General features: G+C 32.7%; 3 protein-coding genes across 3 annotated transcripts; 1 reads left to right on the top strand and 2 right to left on the bottom strand.

Moving 5' to 3' along the window:
• Window positions 1-1,831: 1,831 nt before the first annotated feature.
• Window positions 1,832-5,373, top strand: LOC114404686 (sulfate transporter 2.1-like). The gene is made up of 9 exons (XM_028367544.1): window positions 1,832-2,410; window positions 2,529-2,577; window positions 2,707-2,914; window positions 3,028-3,067; window positions 3,469-3,534; window positions 3,628-3,858; window positions 3,991-4,161; window positions 5,019-5,144; window positions 5,266-5,373. Exons 1-9 carry the CDS (start codon window positions 2,078-2,080, stop codon window positions 5,371-5,373), a joined length of 1,332 nt encoding a protein of 443 aa, XP_028223345.1. The 5' UTR covers window positions 1,832-2,077.
• Window positions 5,374-8,339: 2,966 nt separating this feature from the next.
• On the bottom strand, window positions 8,340-9,239 carry LOC114404678 (chromatin modification-related protein EAF1 B-like). Its single transcript, XM_028367539.1, has 2 exons — window positions 8,840-9,239; window positions 8,340-8,747 (listed from the first exon to the last, which is right to left on the bottom strand). Exons 1-2 carry the CDS (start codon window positions 8,965-8,967, stop codon window positions 8,546-8,548), a joined length of 330 nt encoding a protein of 109 aa, XP_028223340.1. The 5' UTR covers window positions 8,968-9,239; the 3' UTR covers window positions 8,340-8,545.
• Window positions 9,240-16,774: 7,535 nt separating this feature from the next.
• On the bottom strand, window positions 16,775-18,252 carry LOC114404679 (chromatin modification-related protein EAF1 B-like). Its single transcript, XM_028367540.1, has 4 exons — window positions 17,910-18,252; window positions 17,613-17,809; window positions 17,459-17,512; window positions 16,775-17,349 (listed from the first exon to the last, which is right to left on the bottom strand). The coding sequence occupies exons 2-4, from the start codon at window positions 17,694-17,696 to the stop codon at window positions 17,239-17,241; spliced, it is 249 nt and encodes an 82-aa protein (XP_028223341.1). The 5' UTR covers window positions 17,697-17,809; window positions 17,910-18,252; the 3' UTR covers window positions 16,775-17,238.
• Window positions 18,253-19,141: the final 889 nt, after the last annotated feature.

Below are 19,141 nucleotides of genomic sequence, written 5' to 3'. Positions count from 1 at the left end.
CTGTGTCTGCAGCACTTATTTGGTTAGAGATGCATAGCAGCACTTACTTGTGTCTGCGGCAAACACAAAGGCGCCGCAACAGAGTCTTTGAATTCGTATGTTAGGTGGGGAATGATTTAAATATTCTTAATGGAACTCTTATTAAACAATAATGATGGTATTATATTCTATTACCAGCAGGTAGCAGGTGTATCATTGGCTTTCCTTGCCTTATTATATTCTATTATAATGGAACTCTTATTATATTCTATTACCACCAAATTATGCAGCAATATCCTTTTAAAAAAAGGCACGCTAAACTCAATGGAAAATAAGTCAATTAAATACAAACTTTCAAATGCCAATAATGCCTTGGTATTGGCTACAAAATACCAATGCAACTAATAGCAAAAAAACCAAATTGTGTAGAACAAGACACACATAATTAGCATAGTTATTATGGGGAGGGTTGAGTACTCCCCATTGTTTGAGACAAGAAGGTGCAGAGGAAGGTTCATCTACAGGTCCTTTAGGAGGCATTTGGTGATATAAGTTTGTTTGGACATATATGATTTTATTATTCTTTTCTATCATTTCATCACTTGGCACTTCTTTTTTCTAGTATTTTAGATGCTAATATAACTAGTTATGTCTTTTATTTATGTAGTGAATCTTTTTTCTTGTTTTGCAAACAAGATTTCGTGTCTGTCAACCATCTTTGATATCATGGTCTGTGCTAATGTTATCCTCTCTGACCCTATTCTCACATGCCGTATTTCATATTTTTTTGGTTATTGAGGGGATCAATGGAGTACTGTTGATGCTCAGTGGGCTCAGCTGATTGGACTTATAAGGTCCTTGGAGTTTCTGTCTTTTGGTTTTACCTTTTTTTATAGAGTTTTTCACTGATAAAAAAATATTAGAGGTTATCTCATAAGTGTATTTCCATTGAGAGTACACTACAAATACTGTATGAAATGGTTTTGCAGAGTGTATGAAATGGTTTTTATTAACATATGTCATACTTTTTGTTTTACAAAAAGCTAATAACAAATAATTTTTTGTTTGTGGTTCTAAAGCTTGAGCTTTAGTTGCCTTATTCTTGGGTAGGCTCAATTGTTACAACAGAATTTAGAGTTTGAATTTAATAAGTTCACTAACTCTGGTTTTTATGAACTGGTAGGTGGTGGAGATATATTTTATGCTGGCTTGAATATCATTTTTCTGTACATATGTCAACTTCCTATTGATCAGATGTGAGGCACATATGTCAACTCCTGTTATATGTTCTGTAACAGACATTTTCAGCTTATTAAAATTTGTTGGCAGGCCATACGATCATGAGATGGTGGACTTGTAGTTTGAGTGAACTGTTTTTCTGAAAATGGAGTATCTACTTGTAATAATCTTGCTTGTATACTCTTTTTATTTGTTTATAATTATGCTAATGTAGGATTTATTTTCAACTCTTTTCCTCGTGTTTAATTTGCCAGCTTCTCTTAATTGTGACTTGTTTGACCTTTTTTTTCTTCCTTTTTATTTAGAACCAACAACACTATTTTTATTTGCCTTTTTTTTTGGCTTTCCTATGTTTTTTTTACTTCCATTTATTAGTAAAAAAAAATTGTAATATTAAAAATTATAAAAGTTTTTCTCTAATTTTTTTAATATAGATTATGAGTATCCTTCATAAGTATTATTTGAGCTTTTCATAAGTATTATTTGAGTCGAATTAAGTAAGTTACATAATTTAAACTCATGATCGTCACTTAAGTTAGAATAATTTCATATTAATAAATTTAAGTCTTTCATGATGGAGATATTATTTTCATGTATGAAAGTGAGAATCATTAATTAAGAGTGTATATGTGCCGAATCCCGAATCCTTTAGTTCATATCTCTTTTATATATATATATGTATTTTTTTTATATATATTTGGTGTGAAAATGAAGCAAGGCCTTTTGTTGCGTTATTTAAGGTGCTTTCTAACCCCAAGTCCTTCAACTTCATAGCTTTGCAATTCACAGGTAAGTCACATCACATGAGAATGTAGTTGGTCAGTTTTTCACGAGACAAAGTTCTCCCAAACACTTCAACATGGCTTCTTCAGCTATGGAAACCTGCAAATCAGAGGATTTGCACATGCAGGTTGACATTGAGAAGAACGCGAAGGATATAAGGTCTCAGTGGGTGCTTAACGCTCATGAGCCCCCAAGTCCATGGCGTGTGGTTGCAGATTCTGTGAGCAAAACTATCTCCCACTATAAACATAAACTTTCCTCTCTCATAGATCAACCCTGCACCACACTCCTCCTTTCAGTTCTGCAGGTGGTTTTTCCAATTCTTGCTTGGGGCAGAAACTACACTGCTACTAAGTTCAGGAAAGATCTTCTTGCAGGTCTCACTATTGCTAGTCTTTGTATTCCCCAGGTATACATATTGCATATGTTATTATAATTAATTTATATATAATTAAGCTAAGCTACCACTTGCAATTGATATAGAACTATTTCTGCTTGTTGTGTGATGTTTTCAATTTTCAATGCAGAGCATTGGGTATGCCACCTTGGCACATCTTGATCCTCAATATGGCCTTTGTAAGCCACTTCTTTTTTTCCTACTTATTATCATTACAATTGTTTTTCATTCCATATGATGCCTTTTTAAATAATAAATTTAGTACTCGATATTGGTTTATTACTAATTTGTGAAATAAAATGATTTAGATACAAGTGTGGTACCACCACTTATCTATGCTGTAATGGGAACCTCGAGGGAGATAGCAATTGGTCCAGTGGCAGTGGTTTCTCTTTTGTTATCCTCAATGATGGAGAAATTAGTAGACCCTGCTACTGATCCAGTGGGTTATACAAAGCTGATTTTGCTTGCTACTCTCTTTGCTGGTATCTTTCAGACTTCCTTCGGACTCCTCAGGTGAACAATTAATTAACATACTATGCTCATATTCCTATCATTATATTTTTATAAGTTTCCCATAAGGTTGAGAGTGATCTTTTTTAACTTTGCCATCCATTAAAATTTAACAGACTTGGGTTCCTTGTGGATTTCCTATCCCATGCTGCAATAGTTTTGGAACCAGATTCCAATTCACCATTCAGTACATTTATTATAATAAATTTAATTATAAATATTATTAAGCATAAGTTTAATGATTAAAAAACATGTAGTTGTTTTCTGTTTGTTTGTTTATTGTCCCCTTAATTAAAAAAAATCTGATGGATTAGGTACGTGTTTAATTTGATTTATTTTTAAAAATATTATTATTTACTTTTTTTTGATAACTTTTTAAAAAAATAATCACTCATATTCTGCATCCATTTATTAGTGGAAAGGTAAAATAATAACTAATTAGCTTCCAAATTAAACAGGCACAAGAAATGTAATTATTAAAATTTCCTAGAACTAATAAATATAATTTCATCATGCATACGCATATCATCAATGCTAACATATATGTTGAATTACAGTGGAACCCTCGAAATTTTATCTTGGGATGCTCGTTCTTGGTCTTCATCCTAACGACGAGATTTTTGGTAGGCGATATAACTGAACCAACTCTTAAATATTACTATGTCTTTGTTCAATTCCCTCTAGTTTGAAATTAATTTGTGCTAATTAATTGGCAGGGTAAAAGGAAGAAGAAACTATTCTGGTTGGCATCAATCTCTCCTCTTGTATCTGTTGTTGTGTCAACTCTAATTGTGTTTATCACAAGAGCTGATAAAAATGGAGTTAAAATTGTGAAACATGTAAAAGGGGGGTTGAATCCAAGCTCCATCCATCAGTTAGACTTCAACAACCCCTACATTGGAGAAGTGGCCAAAATTGGACTAGTGGTTGCTGTCGTTGCCCTTACTGTGAGTAACCAATTATAATTATAATTATATATGAAACCCTCAACTTAATTAATACAATATACGAAGTTACCATATTCATTCCCTATCTATTTTTTTTGTCAAACCTAATTATTTTCCATTTCATTTTTAATTTATACTCCAACAACTATTCTTGCTTCTGTGATTCTCTCTGCCCTACCAGGACTCATTGACCTCAGTGAAGCTTACAAAATTTGGAAGGTTGATAAGATAGACTTTCTTGCATGCGCTGGAGCATTCTTTGGAGTACTGTTTGCATCTGTGGAGATTGGTCTACTTGCTGCGGTAATCATTGCCACTTCCATATCTTCTCACTCCCTTCTGAAATGACTTTACTTATTAATTATAATTTGTTATTTAAAATAAAATAATAAGTATATTCTTAATTTTCTAGCATAGACGACTTTAAAAGATATTTGAAAAACTATATTAATTTTTTCATATGATAATTATATATATATATATATATATATATATATATCCTATATATACTTGACTTAATTATTGTTGTCAATTATAGATATATAATTTATTAAAGTATATGGTAAAATATAGTTTTTAAAATATAATAAATGGGAGAAATAAAAAACATTTTAGAAAAGAATCTTAACAAGTTAATTTCTCATTCTTTAAAACTCAGTACATAATGAGTTTTGCTTTTATTTTGTTAATATAAAACATAAATCTATATTAATATTTAAGATAAATAATATTTTCAATCCTCGTGAAGGAGAAACGGGTGTACTGGTGTACTAGAAAACAATAGAAATAATAAAAATTAAAGAATGTTTAACAAGTTAACAAAATCAGAGGATTTGCACATGCAGGTTAACAAAATCAGTGCTAGTTGATTTTGTTGCGGTGTCCAATTTTTAATACAAAGATAATTATATCATTAACTAATTAGAATTTCTCTTAGATATAATTTTTAAAATAATTATCATAAAAATTAATATACTCTTATTATGTATACCAACTAGCACTGATTTTTTAATATGATCAGTTAGATTTTTTAATATCTCCAACAGATTTTTTCATATAAAAAAGTTATTACTATATATAACAATCTATGATTTTATTAGTTCATTCTAGTTAAATTCTTTTTTGGCTGTTTATTGATTTATTATGTGATGTAATTGCAGGGTACTCAAAGATTTTTGCAACGCTTGGAGTTGTATGCAAGTGTTGTGATGGGGTTGGAGGCGCCTGCACTAGTAAATGGACAGAATCTTGCAATAACCTACAATGTTTTCCTTGGAAATCACACTGTACTAAGCAACATTAAATATTTTATGCTAATTAAACATATAAATATAAATATACACAACATTTTAATGTAATTAGCATCTGTAGCTGTATTTTTAGCTTTTTGTAGGTTGCTATGATTAGATTTTTGAAACTGAACCCTTTTTGGATGTTATTGTTAAAACTGAGTTATTATCGGAGTCCATTGCTTTCCATGTTCAGTCCCTTGATTCAGTTCATATGAATTTTTAAGATAATTATGATTATTAAACACATACTAATAGTTGAAACTGGTTGACAATGATTCAGCATATATGGTTATTTGTGGTAAACCTGTTTATTGTACTGCTCCATCTAAAATTTGGTACAACATTTAAAGACAGTTAATAACAATTAACCGTCTTTGAAAGACACAGTATTTAAAGACAGCTATTAGCAAATAACCGTCTTTAAATGTCTATTTTGACACGACTTTCAAAGACGGTTATTTATAAATAACCGTCTTTGATTGTAAAGTCTGACATACCTTTCAAAGACGATTATTAGCTAATAACCGTCTTTGAATGCCTATTTGACACACAGTTCAAAGATGGTTATTAGCAAATAACCGTCTTTGAATGTAAACTCTGACATAGCATACAAAGACGGTTATTAGATAATAACCGTTTTAACGACGTTTTAAACAATGACGGTTTATAACCGTCGTTAAATGCACTAAGTAACCGTCGTAAAAAGCCTTTTTTTTAGTAGTGTAGCTGTATTTTATATTTGGTGATTGGTGGAATGTTTGTGTTGATTGCCAAAAAATTAATAGTGAATACTTGCAATTTTTAAAACTTAAATAAATGGTTAGTATCTATGTTTAGGGATAAGGCTTAGCTATAAAATAGAAGGTCTTATATGTAGTATGTCATACTTATATACTGTTGCCACCAATATTTTCATAGTTTTCTTGTTAGCATGTCAATTTCTTTTGTTGTTATGTTCATTTTGTACTGTATTAATTAAATTCCTATGCGTGTAATGTATGGTATTCTTTTCCAAGGTTGGATTTTATACAAGAAAAGCCAGTAACTAAATGATGAATATCCTTAAGTTTGCATAATTTATTTTCCGCCTTCTTGCAAACTATGTCTAAATGAAATTAAAAGCTCTTTTTTCTTTCTATGCATTTATTACAATTCTTTCTCAATTATGACAGGTACATATATAATAATTTTGAATGATTTTTGTTCACCAATTTTTTGTGCATATAGTTAAAGTAATATTTAAATTTTGATAATTGTTTTTATATTTACATGCAACGTAAGTTGATAAATTAAGCGTATATGTATATATATTTATTCGATGTTAATTTTTTTGTTTTTATAGAAATATTATCTATATTTGATATTAAGAAGTTCTGGTAAAGTAAAATAATTAAGATTAGCGTATCATCAGAAATTAAAATAATCTTCATATATAATTTAATTTAAAATTTCATTTGAATTTTTTAATATTATTGCATGGCGTAATTAGGGGGAAAATGTGACTTTCTTTTAAGTTTTAAGATTTTTTTCACCAAATAAATCATGAATTTAAAATTAATTTTATTGAGTAACAAAATATCATCATGTTGGGAAGAGAGACGATTTTTATCAAATATGATTTGTAAATTCTATAGTCAATTATGGTGAGTTTTTATTTGATAAAAAAATATTACTGTAGGTTTTTTTAAATTCTAAGATTGTAATTAGAAAAATTATCTTAAATTCTATAGATTCTAAGTCGACTTTTGGAAAAACCATCTTAGGCAAGGTTTAGAGAAATTTGTAGGGATCACCATGAAAGCTTTCTTGTGGGGTCTTATGATAATAAACTAGAGAAAACTTTAAATTCTAAAATGAATCAAATCATTATTGTTCTAACTTTCATTTGTGAAATGTTGTCAAAATGTTAAACAACTAAGAAGCAAATTAAAGCAGATCTCAAATTTTCAAAAGAAAGATTCGAAAGAATTGAAAGTTTTGAAGAGGCAATATGCGGCACTACCAAAACAAGAAAAATGTAGCATTTACCAGCAGTAATTCTTATTAGCTTTTGTTTATTTGATTTGGGTAATATAGATAGCTACCAAGATAAGCAGAATTTTATTACAAAAGATTTATCTATTGAAGTTTTATTTATTTTTCTTTAAATAATTATGCATCATCTTTCTTGTTTTTCGTACTTTAGAATTTCATACCGTATAACAGTATTTTTATGAGAAAACATATTAACATCTGAATTGTTAAACATTAAAAACATGTACACATGTATGAACTTTTTGCGTGAAAGTATTTTGATATTTGAATTGCTAAGATATATATATGTCAAACCTTTCTCTAGTTTATTATCATAATAATTTTAATATGAAAATTTTTCCCTATATTCTGTCTCTTCTCGCCTAACTAAAGATTTATTGAAGATTGTTTTATCAGCAAATTTAAATTCTTGTTTCTATTTTTTTCATTCCAATTAAATTTGGGGAGCATTTTATTTATTATTTGTTTATAATTTTTTTACTTCATTGTCATAATATTTTAAAAACTTTATAATTTTTTTTTACTGAAAAATTTCTTATTGTAAAACTTTTATGTAATTTAGTAAAAAAAATTGCAAAATTTCCTCACTGTTACGCAATTTTTTCCATCTACTCTATTAATTCAATTTACAAAACTATTTTTACGTAGTAATTATAAAATATATTATATTCTTAAATTATTATATACTCAAATAATAGTTTTTAGTATTTATAAAAAAACATTATTCTTTAATTATTAAAATGGATATGATATAAAATAAATATAATTATTTTCCCAAACTAAATACTCTGCACAGCACAGGCCCATAAATATTGAGAAACATATCTAACTTTTCTTTTTTTTTTCTTAAATATATCTCGTAAAATTTTAAAATATGTTGAAGAGTCTGATGACAAAAATTGTAAGAAACATATCTAATTGTAAGAAAAATCATTGGTTAAAATAAATAGGATCACCATAAATGTTAATTGATGCACAAAGGCAAGATCAATCAAAATAGAACTGACTTGCTATGAACTTATTGCCCAACCAAGTTGAGAAACTATTGGAAACATTGTAATAACTGGGATGCTAAATTGGATGGATATTAAGTTTCATAGCCAAAAGCAGAAATTCCAACCCCAAAATGTTAATTATCACCAATAGAACCAATTAAATTTGAAGAGAGAACCAGAGCACTTCTCACCCTCATCATATGTACAGTCTCCCGAGGTCTCAGCATTGAGTTTCCTTGTCCAGCACCAACTCCAGCATGCATATTTACAGGGCTTGGAATCCCCACCATACTAGAAGAAGGCATGCCTCCAGAACTAAGCATAGATGATGATGGCACTCCCTGAAACCCTGGTCTAATGCTTCTGTTAATCCCACCCCAACATGCCCATACCATTTCCACCAGGCAACATTCGCACACCACCAAGATCACTTCCTGAAAGAGATCCAGGAACAGACATGGTAGATTGCGGCATGTTTCTGCTAGATATCATCTGATTATATTGTTGTATTCTCTTCTGTTCGTCAACTGATAAAGGTGGAGTTCGTGAAACTCCATATCTACTATCCCTGAAAACACATGCAGTCCCTAGCATTGAATAACTAATTATGTGTATTTAATAATTGCATAGCAAGAATCTCCAGTTATAAAATGTGCTAACCTGGCAGGGGCTGCCAATGGACCAGATGATGTTAAGTTATTGCTAAGACCAATACCAGAAGATGATGGAAGTGATGAATTTAGCCCAGCTGAAGGATGCACAGATGAAACAGAACTATGATTTGACATAGGTAAACCACCAGCAAGAGAGCCTTGATACCCAAGAGACAGGACATCTGGGCTTGTTTGATTTGTATCACAAAGATCAAGTGGCCTTCACCAGAACTCAAAAATGGTTAAGATACTTGTGATTGTGCCAAACAAAACAATAATGTACAACCAGAATGTGAAAAATTCAAGGTAACCCTAGTTGTGGCATAGACAATAATACAATAGTATTCATAACTTTAAAACTTCAATGCTAACCACCACCACCACCCAACAAAAAAATCAAATCAAATCAAATAGAACTTATGTCAAAACATTTCCTTTCAAGTTGTTCGGGCAGATTTGGGAAAGAGCAATCCCGTGTGAATTATGGACAGGTACTAATGGTTGGTTATCATTCTGCATTTAAACAAAAGAATTTCAAATCAGCTGTTATTAAAAGGTTTTAAAATTCTTACAGCTACCACCCTGCTCATAGATACACATCAATAATATTCTTCAAAAATAATTAAACCAACCAGCAGTGTATGTCCCATATCGGTAAGATATTACCATACAAAATCAGCAGGAAAAGTGCCAACAGGATATAAAAAAGTTATGCTGTTTGCTGCATAATCACATTAAAATCAGAATTTAAAAAATGACAAAAATTATGATTAAATGTCCGACTTCTTCAGAGGTAACTGCACTCTAGAAATCAACCAGGAAATAAACCAATAGATACAGATTCTAAAAAGGTTACCATTAGGACCGTAGGAAGGGGGAGTTAATTAAGGATAATTAGAATATTAGTTTTAGAGTTAGTTAGTGACAAAAAAATAGGAAGACTTAAGGTAAGGAAATTCATTCAGATCTGCCAGTTACCATTCGTAAATTGAACATTAGTTTGCTGTGAAAGGAAAAATCCTTCGTGAGGGGGAAACCTTTAGAGGACTTTGTTCTGTTCTTTTCCCATCAATTAAGAAATATGTTGGAGATATACTTTTATAACTACATAATATTTTATTTTTCAATTTTTAAAATAGGATTTAGTATATAAGTTGATTTCCTATATTTTAGGAATAAGTCAGTTTTAATGGATTAGCCTAGTCAATAAGTGGCTCCCCTTATCTTTAAGGAGCAAGTTAGTTTTAATATTTTGTTTTGCTAATATCTTGTTATCTAATTAGTTTATCTTTTACTATTTATTGTATCGCTGTTGAGAACAATTTGAATTAGAATAGAATAATTCTATTTCCTCTGCATACGTATTGTCTCTCTTCTCTCCTCTATTTTTTATAATTTCCTCATCAAAACCAACAATTGGTATCGAGAGCCTTATTCTTACGGGATCCTGTACCATGGAAGGTGAAGCAAGTTTTACCCACATAACTCTTCCAATCTTTGATGGAGAGAATTATGATCTTTGGGAAGTGAAAATGCAATCCTACATGGAGTCTTTGGATTTGTGGGATACTGTGGAAGAGGATTATGAAATATATCCACTGCCTGAAAATCCCACCATGGCCCAAATTAAAAATCACAAGGAAAGAAAGATGAAGAAGGCAAAGGCGAGGTCATGTTTGTTCACTGGTGTTTCACAAATGATATTCATCAGAATCATGACTCTTAAATCACCCAAAGCAATTTGGGATTATCTGAAAGAGGAATACGCTGGAGATGATAGAATACGAAGCATGCAAGTGCTGAATTTAAGGAGGGAATTTGAGCTTCAAAGGATGCAAGAGAGAGACAATCGAAGAATAGTCAAACAAATTATTGGGTATTGCTAACAAGATAAAGTTGTTGGGAAGTGATTTTGCTGATTCGAGAATTGTAGAGAAAATTTTGGTAACGGTGCCAGAGAGGTATGAAGCATCTATAACTTCATTGGAGAACACAAAGGATCTGTCAAAAATCACATTGGCAGAAGTGCTACATGCCCTGCAAGCTCAAGAGCAGCGAAGGTTGATGAGGCAAGATCGTGTTGTCGAAGGTACTTTGTAACATCTCAATTTTTGTAATCTAGATTAAAAAGGATTGTTATTTATAAATAAATAAAGTTTTAGAAAAATGATGAGATTTTATAAATAAATAAATAAGAAAATATAATTATTAATTAAAATAATGATTTGAGAGAAAATAAAAAGGGTATTTCATTTATTTGTTTGATAGAAAATAAAATAGAGTTTGTTTTTATAAAATAAATAAATAAATATAGAGCAAATAATAGGCTGAGTACCTAGGTATAAATAGTTATGTTAAGTCAGATGCCTCTTTTTGGCCTCATTTTCGTTTTTCCCATTCTCCTCTCAAAACCCTTTCTTTTTCCCGTAGCCCACCAAACCTGTCTTAGAAAAATGACGATCTCAGGCTCATTCACCGTTGGATCATTGTGAAATTTGAACACCACGTTTGCAACCCAATTACGAGCATTCTCACCGTTGGGAATTTTGATATTATGTCTGAGCTTAGAGGAAAACCCTTCGCATTGTAGCCTTTTATTTTCCTGCAGAAACCCAAAACTATCTCGGTAAAACTACGATCCCGAATTCGTTAACCGTTGGATTTCCATGAAATTTGGATATGTTGTTCGAAATTCAATTGCGCACAGTTCCACCATTGGGATTTTTGGGATAATATTCGTGGTGGGAGAAAAAGGAATCGGATGAAGACAGTACAAGTGGAGGTTTCAATCTCTTCTCCGTCTCTCTGGCGTTTGGGAATTCTATCGGAACAGTCGGAGGAATAACTGAAGGAATCTAAGGGAACCGCTAGAAATGTTACTATCGCTAACATGTGTAGGGATCTTTAGAGAACTAAATTTGGGTTTATTTTGGGATGTTTATTGAATTATAATTTTTCATAGGTAAAGTGTACATGATTCATGAGGTGTGATAACATGTTAAATTGAGATTATACCATTGTGATTGGGATTAAGTGTATGTGATAAATTGAGTATGTATACGATTGAGATATATATGTGCATTGAGTTGTGAACTATGAATTGTACAATCACACGATCATAAGTCCCTTCAAGGGCGACGAGTTAATGCTAAGTCCCTTTTAGGGCGACGAGTTGATGTTAAGTTCCTTTTAGGGCGACGAGTTAATGTTAAGTCCCTTTAAGGGCGACGAGTTAATGATAAGACCCTTAAAGGACGACGAGTTAAAATTATTTTGAGAACAATTGAGAAGTCATGTGTTTTGTACAGTTCATAGATAGAGTCTGTGTGCTAAAATATTTTCTTGGTTGGACCTGAATCAGGAGGGAGAGGCCCTGACGGACTCTTCGGAGTGTAGGCCATGGGGGTCACACGGTTTGAGTGCTCCTTTAAGCCTATGTTGATCTCATATGGTTGGAGAATTCTCGCAAAACACTGTGACCCTGACTGGTCTCCCTATGATATTACCTAGTGAGAGTGACTTGACTTACTATTGTGTGGCTTGTCTTGTCATGTACTCCTAGGCGCCCGCCGAGGTTTTTCATTGACATGGTACCACATTGCATATAAGCTTGAGTCTTAGCATAACTGTTGCATACGCTTGCTAATTGTTTATTATGAAATTGATGTGTTATTATGTCTTGATCGGAGTGTGTGATTCCTGTGTATTGTGATTGATGATTGAAAGGTGTGATTGATGGATGAAAAGTGTGATTGATGAAAGGCAAAGTGATGAAATAATGTGAGATATGCTAAATAAATTGTATTTGGCTACTATATGTTGTGTTGTTTCTCTGTAGTAGTTAGAAATGTGATAACTCACTCCCGGTTTGTTATTTGTGTTTGGATCCTGTGATGATATTGAACTTTGTGTTCGGGGGATATGAAGAACCTCATGCTAGAGGACACGAGAACACCACGCTTTGATAGGATGTGACATTAGGATATAGGTTCTATATTAATTGTATGAAACTTAGATGACCTACTTTGTGTCGAGATGACTTTATTATTTATTTGGACAAGTTTGAATATGATGTAGAAGAAAGTGAATGTGAGCCTTTTACCCATTTGAAAAGCTTGTATTTAAAAATGTTTTAAAAATACTTTTAATTAATATTTGAATTTTTATTCCTTTATTAATATATATGTGAGGGGTAGAGGGTGTCACATGCTTTGCCCACCAAACATCATGAAGTTGATGAAAGCAAAAAGGATTTTTTCAAGAAGAACCAGCCAGCAAGCAGCGAAAATAGTGCAAACAACCAAAACAAAGGTAAGGATAAAAAGAAAAATTATCAACCTTGAGTAGTGAATCAAGTGAAAGTTGGTTGATTGATAGTGGTTGTACGAACCACATGACATATGATAAGACTTTATTCAAGGATTTGAAGCCAACTAATGTCTCAAAGGTCAGAATTGGGAATGGTGGCTATATTCCTATAAAAGGAAAAGGAACTGTTGCAATTTCAACGTGTTCAGGTATCAAATTAATATCAGATGTTCTTTATGTACCTAACATTGACCAAAACTTGCTAAGCGTAGGTCAGTTGATTAAAAAGGGATTTAAAGTGTCCTTTGAACATCAACATTGCTTTATCTATGACAATTTTGGCCGGGAAGTTCTAAGGGTTAAAATGAAAGGTAAAAGCTTCTCATTTGATCCAGCAGAGGAGGAGCATACAACCTATTTCACTCAAGTCACACCCACGGAATTCAAGCACAAGAGACTTGATCATTGCCATCTTGAAAGAATGCTAAACATGAAAAAAAGGAAATATGCAAAAGAAAATTTGAAGAAGTTTCAAATGGAGGAATGCAAATCTGCTAGCACACTAATGAATCAAAAGGAGAAGTTCCAAAAAGAAGAAGGTGTTGATAACATTGATGAAGGATATTATGGGAGCTTGATTGGATGTCTAATGTATCTCACTACAACAAGGCCAAACATTCTATTTGCTCAAAAGAACAAAACTGGAATTTTTATTGATAATCAAGTAGCCATTGCTATTGCAAACAATCTCGTGTGTCATGAGAAGACTAAACATTTCAACATCAAGTTCTATTATTTGATAAAGATGCAACAAAGTGGTGAAGTGAACTTAATTTATTGTAGGTCTAAAGATCAACTGGTTGACATGTTTACAAAGTCACTACCTATCAACAAACTTGAAATCAAAGAATTGGAGTTTACAGTTCCAAAAGCAAGGAGGAGTGTTGGAGATATACTTTTGTAACTGCATAATATTTTATTTTTCAGTTTTTAAAATAGGATTTAGTAAATAAGTTGATTTCCTATATTTTAGGAATAAGTCAGTTTTAATGGATTAGCCTAGTCAATAAGTGGTTCCTCTTATCTTTAAGGAGCAAGTTAGTTTTAATATTCTGCTTTGCTAATATCTTGTTATCTAATTAGTTTATCTTTTACTATTTATTGTATCGTTGCTGAGAACAATTTGAATTAGAATAGAATAATTCTATTTCCTCTGCATATGTATTGTCTCTCTTCTCTCATCTGTTTTTTATAATTTCCTCCTCAAAACCAACAAAATACAATCTTTTATATTCTTGCAAGGTTTCAGAGTTGAAACACAGGCTGCACAAGCTATTGAGGAGTGAAGAAATGTTCTGGGAAGACTGGAGACTGGATTGGAGATGAAGGCTTGGCGATTCTTAGTTTTGGGAGGAAGGGTTAACGTAGAGAAGTTTTGGGAGGAAGGAAGGATTTAATGCAATAGAAATAAAAACTCAAAAGGAACTTGAGCCCAAGTTAAGGCACTTGAGTTTTAGTAGTAGTATGAATAAAACAAAAGCAAATCCGAATCCTTATATTATGTTTTAAAAAGGCACGTGAGCCCAACCTACTCAGTTTAACAAAGCAGTGAGCCCAATTTCCATTTGACCCGCAAGCCCAAACCAAACATCTCCTTCATAACCCTAATTTGAAACTGCCTCCACGATTGTGGACGGAGAAACTTCTCCCCTTCGCAAGATCCACAACACGCATGACAGCCAAGAGGAGCAAAGCAGCCACGATTGCCTTTTTTGCGGCTTATGCAACACGACGCCATCACAATTGTGTTTTCCCTGAAAACCACAGCGTGATAGCTTTATAACATCATGATGCGCTCTATTTGAAAACACTGGTTGGAAAGCCACCTTAATTACAGTTATCCCCAACCAGCCTTAGTTGCAGCCTCTTTGGGGGTTGCCTTAACTGTAGCCCCAAGGGTGGTGCTTCAGTCCCGCATCAACTAGAGATATGGCTTAAATAGAGCTCATAAACCTTGGACAATCCTCACCTTACAAGCTGGTTTTGTGGGAGTTGAGTTAGGTCTTAAGCCAAAATTCCAAAAGTTAAGAATAATAGTTAGAGTAAGTGACAAATAAATACGACTGAATGAGAGGGAATTCATTCAGGTCTGTCAACATTTGTAAGTTGACAACTAGTTTTTGGTGAAAAGAGAAATCGTGTGAAGGGGAAACCCTTGGAGGAGAGTTCTCTCTTCTTTGTTCTGTTCTTTAGTCTTAGAATATGGGTTATGGGCCTAACTAAAAGTCATTGACTGAGGGTTGCCCCCCACATATATTTTATCTTGGTCTTATCTCTAGCCGATGTGGGACTTGAGTTTTTACCAATACACTCTCTCACGCACAATGTAATACAATTAGGCCATTGCAATACAAGCAGATCTAATCTTAAAATGGCATTCATACAACTACAAGCATCACTAAATTCAAGTTTCAACTGTATATAAATTAAGTTTGTCGGATATTTGAATTAACTAATCATCATATTTAACTAGTCATAAAAGTGATTGACTTAAAATAAATACCATTTTTAAATGTCACTACAATTGTATATTAGAATCCACCTAATATAAGATTTTGATTAAAACCTGATTCTTGTGGTAACGTTGCTTCTGCCCAATCTTGATAATTTTATCAAAATGAGACTTCAGAGTATCCTCCTCCATTGGTCCTTGCAAACGTTGAAACAACTGTCGGGCACTACCCTGCTAAAGATACAAAAATGTAAAACCAATCAAACAATGAGGATCTACTAATATGTATGTGTGAACGCATAATAAAAATTAAGAAATAATAAGGTTTAATTAATCATTTGGTCTCTCTATAGTTACAAAAACTTTCCCTTTTAGTCCCAATGCTTCAAAGCATCCCCTTTTAGTCCCTACTCATATCATTTTTAATCCTTGTTAGTCCAAACAGGACTTAAAGGGATTAAAATGATATGTGTAGGGAATAAAAAAGATTAAAAAATGTGTGTAGGGACAAAAAGGGAAATTTTTTGTAACTATAAAGACCAAATGAGTAATTAAACCAAATAATAAAAGTATTCATGCCTTTGGAATTCCAGGTAGTGTAGACGAATAAGACTGAGAAGACCCTGAGTCTTCCGCGCTATCTGCACCATCCCCAGAAGTTCTATCCATTAAAATTTTGTGACGCTCCTTGCACTCTTTTGGTTTCCGAAAGATACACTGGAAATATTGCAAAATTGTATTCCTTCAATTACAGATCCATGAGAAAGATAGCTGAGAAATAAAGGAGAAAAGAAAGAACAGTTCTGTCATGATTGACTGAGTGGAAAACAGAAAAGGGAGAATACTCCTTCCAAGGATTTCCCCTTCTACAACTGCTCAGTTTCCCAATCAAGGTTTATCAATAGCAAATAACAGCCTATGGCGGTGAGCTAAAAATCCACAAATCCGCAATACACATACGGCAGATGGCATGATGGCCTATGGCAGAAGCATGGTAATTGAATCGGGATACAAATCAAGAACCGGAAGACCAATTTTCCAAATCACTAATCTAAAAAAAACAATATAATAATAAACTAAAATTCAAGTAAATATCATCAATCTCAGAAAAAAAAACAATGTCATAACAATTATCAAAGTCTCAAAATCTCATCACATAAAGTCATTAACATAATTCTTAAAAACACCAAGGTTATCAATAGTGGATGACAGCTTATGGCTGTAAGCCAAAAATCTGCCATATACATATGGTGGACCTATGGCAGAAGCAATGGTGGACAAAAAAAAAAAATATAGACAAAAACTAAAAAGAGTGAAATAAAGGAGACAAGTTTGTTGGAGACGGTCATCGCCACCAGAGATGATCACAGCTGCCAGTGATGGTTGTTGCAGGGTCACTGGAAGAGTACCTCAGTATTGTTGGGGTGCAGTGTTTAGTTTAGTAATTGGTCACAATTTTATATCTCGAGAATACAATACTTTTATAAGGGTTTTTCAAACATTTTGGGCTTTGGGTCTGGTCAGATCATGGTCCAAACTCAACCTTTCTTTTTTCCAAGGGTTTTTAAACGTTGTGGGCCTATGGGTCATGTCATACGGGTCAAGTCATACGACCTAAACCCTTCTCTAGTACTGTTGATAGCATCACTAACAAGCTCCCAGTTTGGACCCATATCATGCACCAGGACAACAAGAGCCTGCAACATTGGATAATAGATAACAACTTTATGCAAGTCACTAAGTTCAAATATTTACTCCAAAACATGACAAGAGTTAAGTTGAGATAACTATCGAACAACAAACAACCTGCTCTTCAAATAGTGACCAAGGACTTCCAGAACCAGGCTGTCCCACAGAAACCTACAAGAATTATTAAACCAAAAATGCAAATAAAAAGATCAGTACGGTGACAACAGACACTTTGCTACCACACAACCATCTAAGTTCCCAGCAAAATTACCTTAAGTGCTTTGGCTTTCCTCCCCCTATCTCGTCCACCACTAATGATTCTAATAAATTTACTTGGACTGGACATGTTACTCATTTGCGAAGCAGCAGGGGAGGGAATAGAATTAGCTATTGGAGCAACATTGTCAAAATTATCAAGGGATTGTTTTGTTGGCTTCAGCTTCTTCACACTATGCTGGCCATACAAACCTTCAAAACACGACAGTTAAAAACATCAAGCATGAAAAAAATATAATACTGACTACAGAAAAGTTTTCTAAATATATTATCAGATAACAGGGCAGTTTACCGCTACTTCCATTAGGTTCAAAGTGATGACTATCCAATCTCTTTTTGGCATGATCCCTCTGTTAAATACATAAAAACACCATAGGATAAGCGCTGAAGAAAATATTGTGAACAACTAAGAAAAGGAAAAGCATAAAAGTAAAGTTCTCCAATGTCTACTTCAAAACAACATAAAACATTATAAGTTCAAAACTCCATATCCCATCTAAACATTATTGACTTCTATAGGTGTGTTTGTTTTCATGTTTCAAATGCTCAAACTGAGGTTTGACCCAAAGCAACAACACACAAGCTTTTCCATTGAGGTGTCTTGAAAGTTGTGCCATCTACAAACCAAACACACTTTATCCCACAACTAAGCAACATTCAACTAGTTTTTACAGTAGAAAGAGTCTCTAAGGTTTTATTTGAATTGGTGGAAGGAAATGAAATGGAACAAATTGGAGAGAAACAAAACATAATAGAATAAAAGTTCTATTTCATTGTTTAGATATTTTATAATGGAATGGAAGAAAGTTCTTGATCAACTGTTTGGAAAGTGATCGGATGAAATAAGTGATAACTTTTTTTATTCCCATATTACCTTTACTTTAAAAATACCAATATTTTATTTATATTGAAAAGGAAAATAATTTTAACAAAATATCAAAATATAAAGAACTAAAGGGTCATGGAGTCATGGACTAATAGTCTAATATTCATTTTTTATTTTAATTACCTGATTTGTGTGATTGAAATAATAGAGAAAAGACAACTACAGCATGGTGCAGGCAAGGTGAGAAGTGTAAAAAACGTAGCAGTAAAGAGCATAGAAGAAATGTGTTGCTGAAACAATTCATTCATTGATAATCAGAGGGTAAGAATAGAACCATAACTTCATAATTTATACAAAGTTAGACCTTTAGCTCCTCTCATCCCCCCAAATTGGGATAGGTTTCACTAGTTTCCATTATATTTAATCCTCATTTTATCAAATCCAAATAATGAAACATAATAACATTATATTCCTTCCCAACCTCTTCCACCAATCCAAACAGAGACTAAATCTAAAACAGCATAGGTATCATTACCCCCAATTTCAGTTTACCTCAATGAAATCACAATTCAGAATTGTTGGCAATTGCTCGGTCATCCCCATATTATATTAGAGAACAAGGAAGCTTTCAGTTTTCAACCAAGATTTACATCTATCAAATACTAATGAGGTTGTCCTCAAAATTATACACACACACA

The sequence above is a fragment of the Glycine soja genome, unplaced genomic scaffold (assembly GCF_004193775.1).
Source record: "Glycine soja cultivar W05 unplaced genomic scaffold, ASM419377v2 tig00105717_1_pilon, whole genome shotgun sequence".
In the NCBI taxonomy this organism is placed as follows: domain Eukaryota; kingdom Viridiplantae; phylum Streptophyta; class Magnoliopsida; order Fabales; family Fabaceae; genus Glycine; species Glycine soja.
Note: the sequence above shows the minus strand (reverse complement) of the source record. Positions and strands in the feature narration are given on the sequence as shown.

Excerpts from the sequence above, each read along its gene's own strand:
- LOC114404686 (XM_028367544.1), top strand. The coding sequence starts at position 2,078 with ATGGCTTCTTCAGCTATGGAAACCTGCAAATCAGAGGATTTGCACATG. Across the intron at positions 2,578-2,706 it reads TGATCCTCAATATGGCCTTT|ATACAAGTGTGGTACCACCA; the intron begins GTAAGCCACTTC and ends AAAATGATTTAG. Across the intron at positions 3,535-3,627 it reads TCCTAACGACGAGATTTTTG|GGTAAAAGGAAGAAGAAACT; the intron begins GTAGGCGATATA and ends ATTAATTGGCAG.
- LOC114404678 (XM_028367539.1), bottom strand. The coding sequence starts at position 8,967 with ATGTCAAATCATAGTTCTGTTTCATCTGTGCATCCTTCAGCTGGGCTA. Across the intron at positions 8,748-8,839 it reads CCATTGGCAGCCCCTGCCAG|GGATAGTAGATATGGAGTTT; the intron begins GTTAGCACATTT and ends ATGTGTTTTCAG.
- LOC114404679 (XM_028367540.1), bottom strand. The coding sequence starts at position 17,696 with ATGAGTAACATGTCCAGTCCAAGTAAATTTATTAGAATCATTAGTGGT. Across the intron at positions 17,513-17,612 it reads GGAAAGCCAAAGCACTTAAG|GTTTCTGTGGGACAGCCTGG; the intron begins GTAATTTTGCTG and ends TAATTCTTGTAG. Across the intron at positions 17,350-17,458 it reads GGTCACTATTTGAAGAGCAG|GCTCTTGTTGTCCTGGTGCA; the intron begins GTTGTTTGTTGT and ends CCAATGTTGCAG.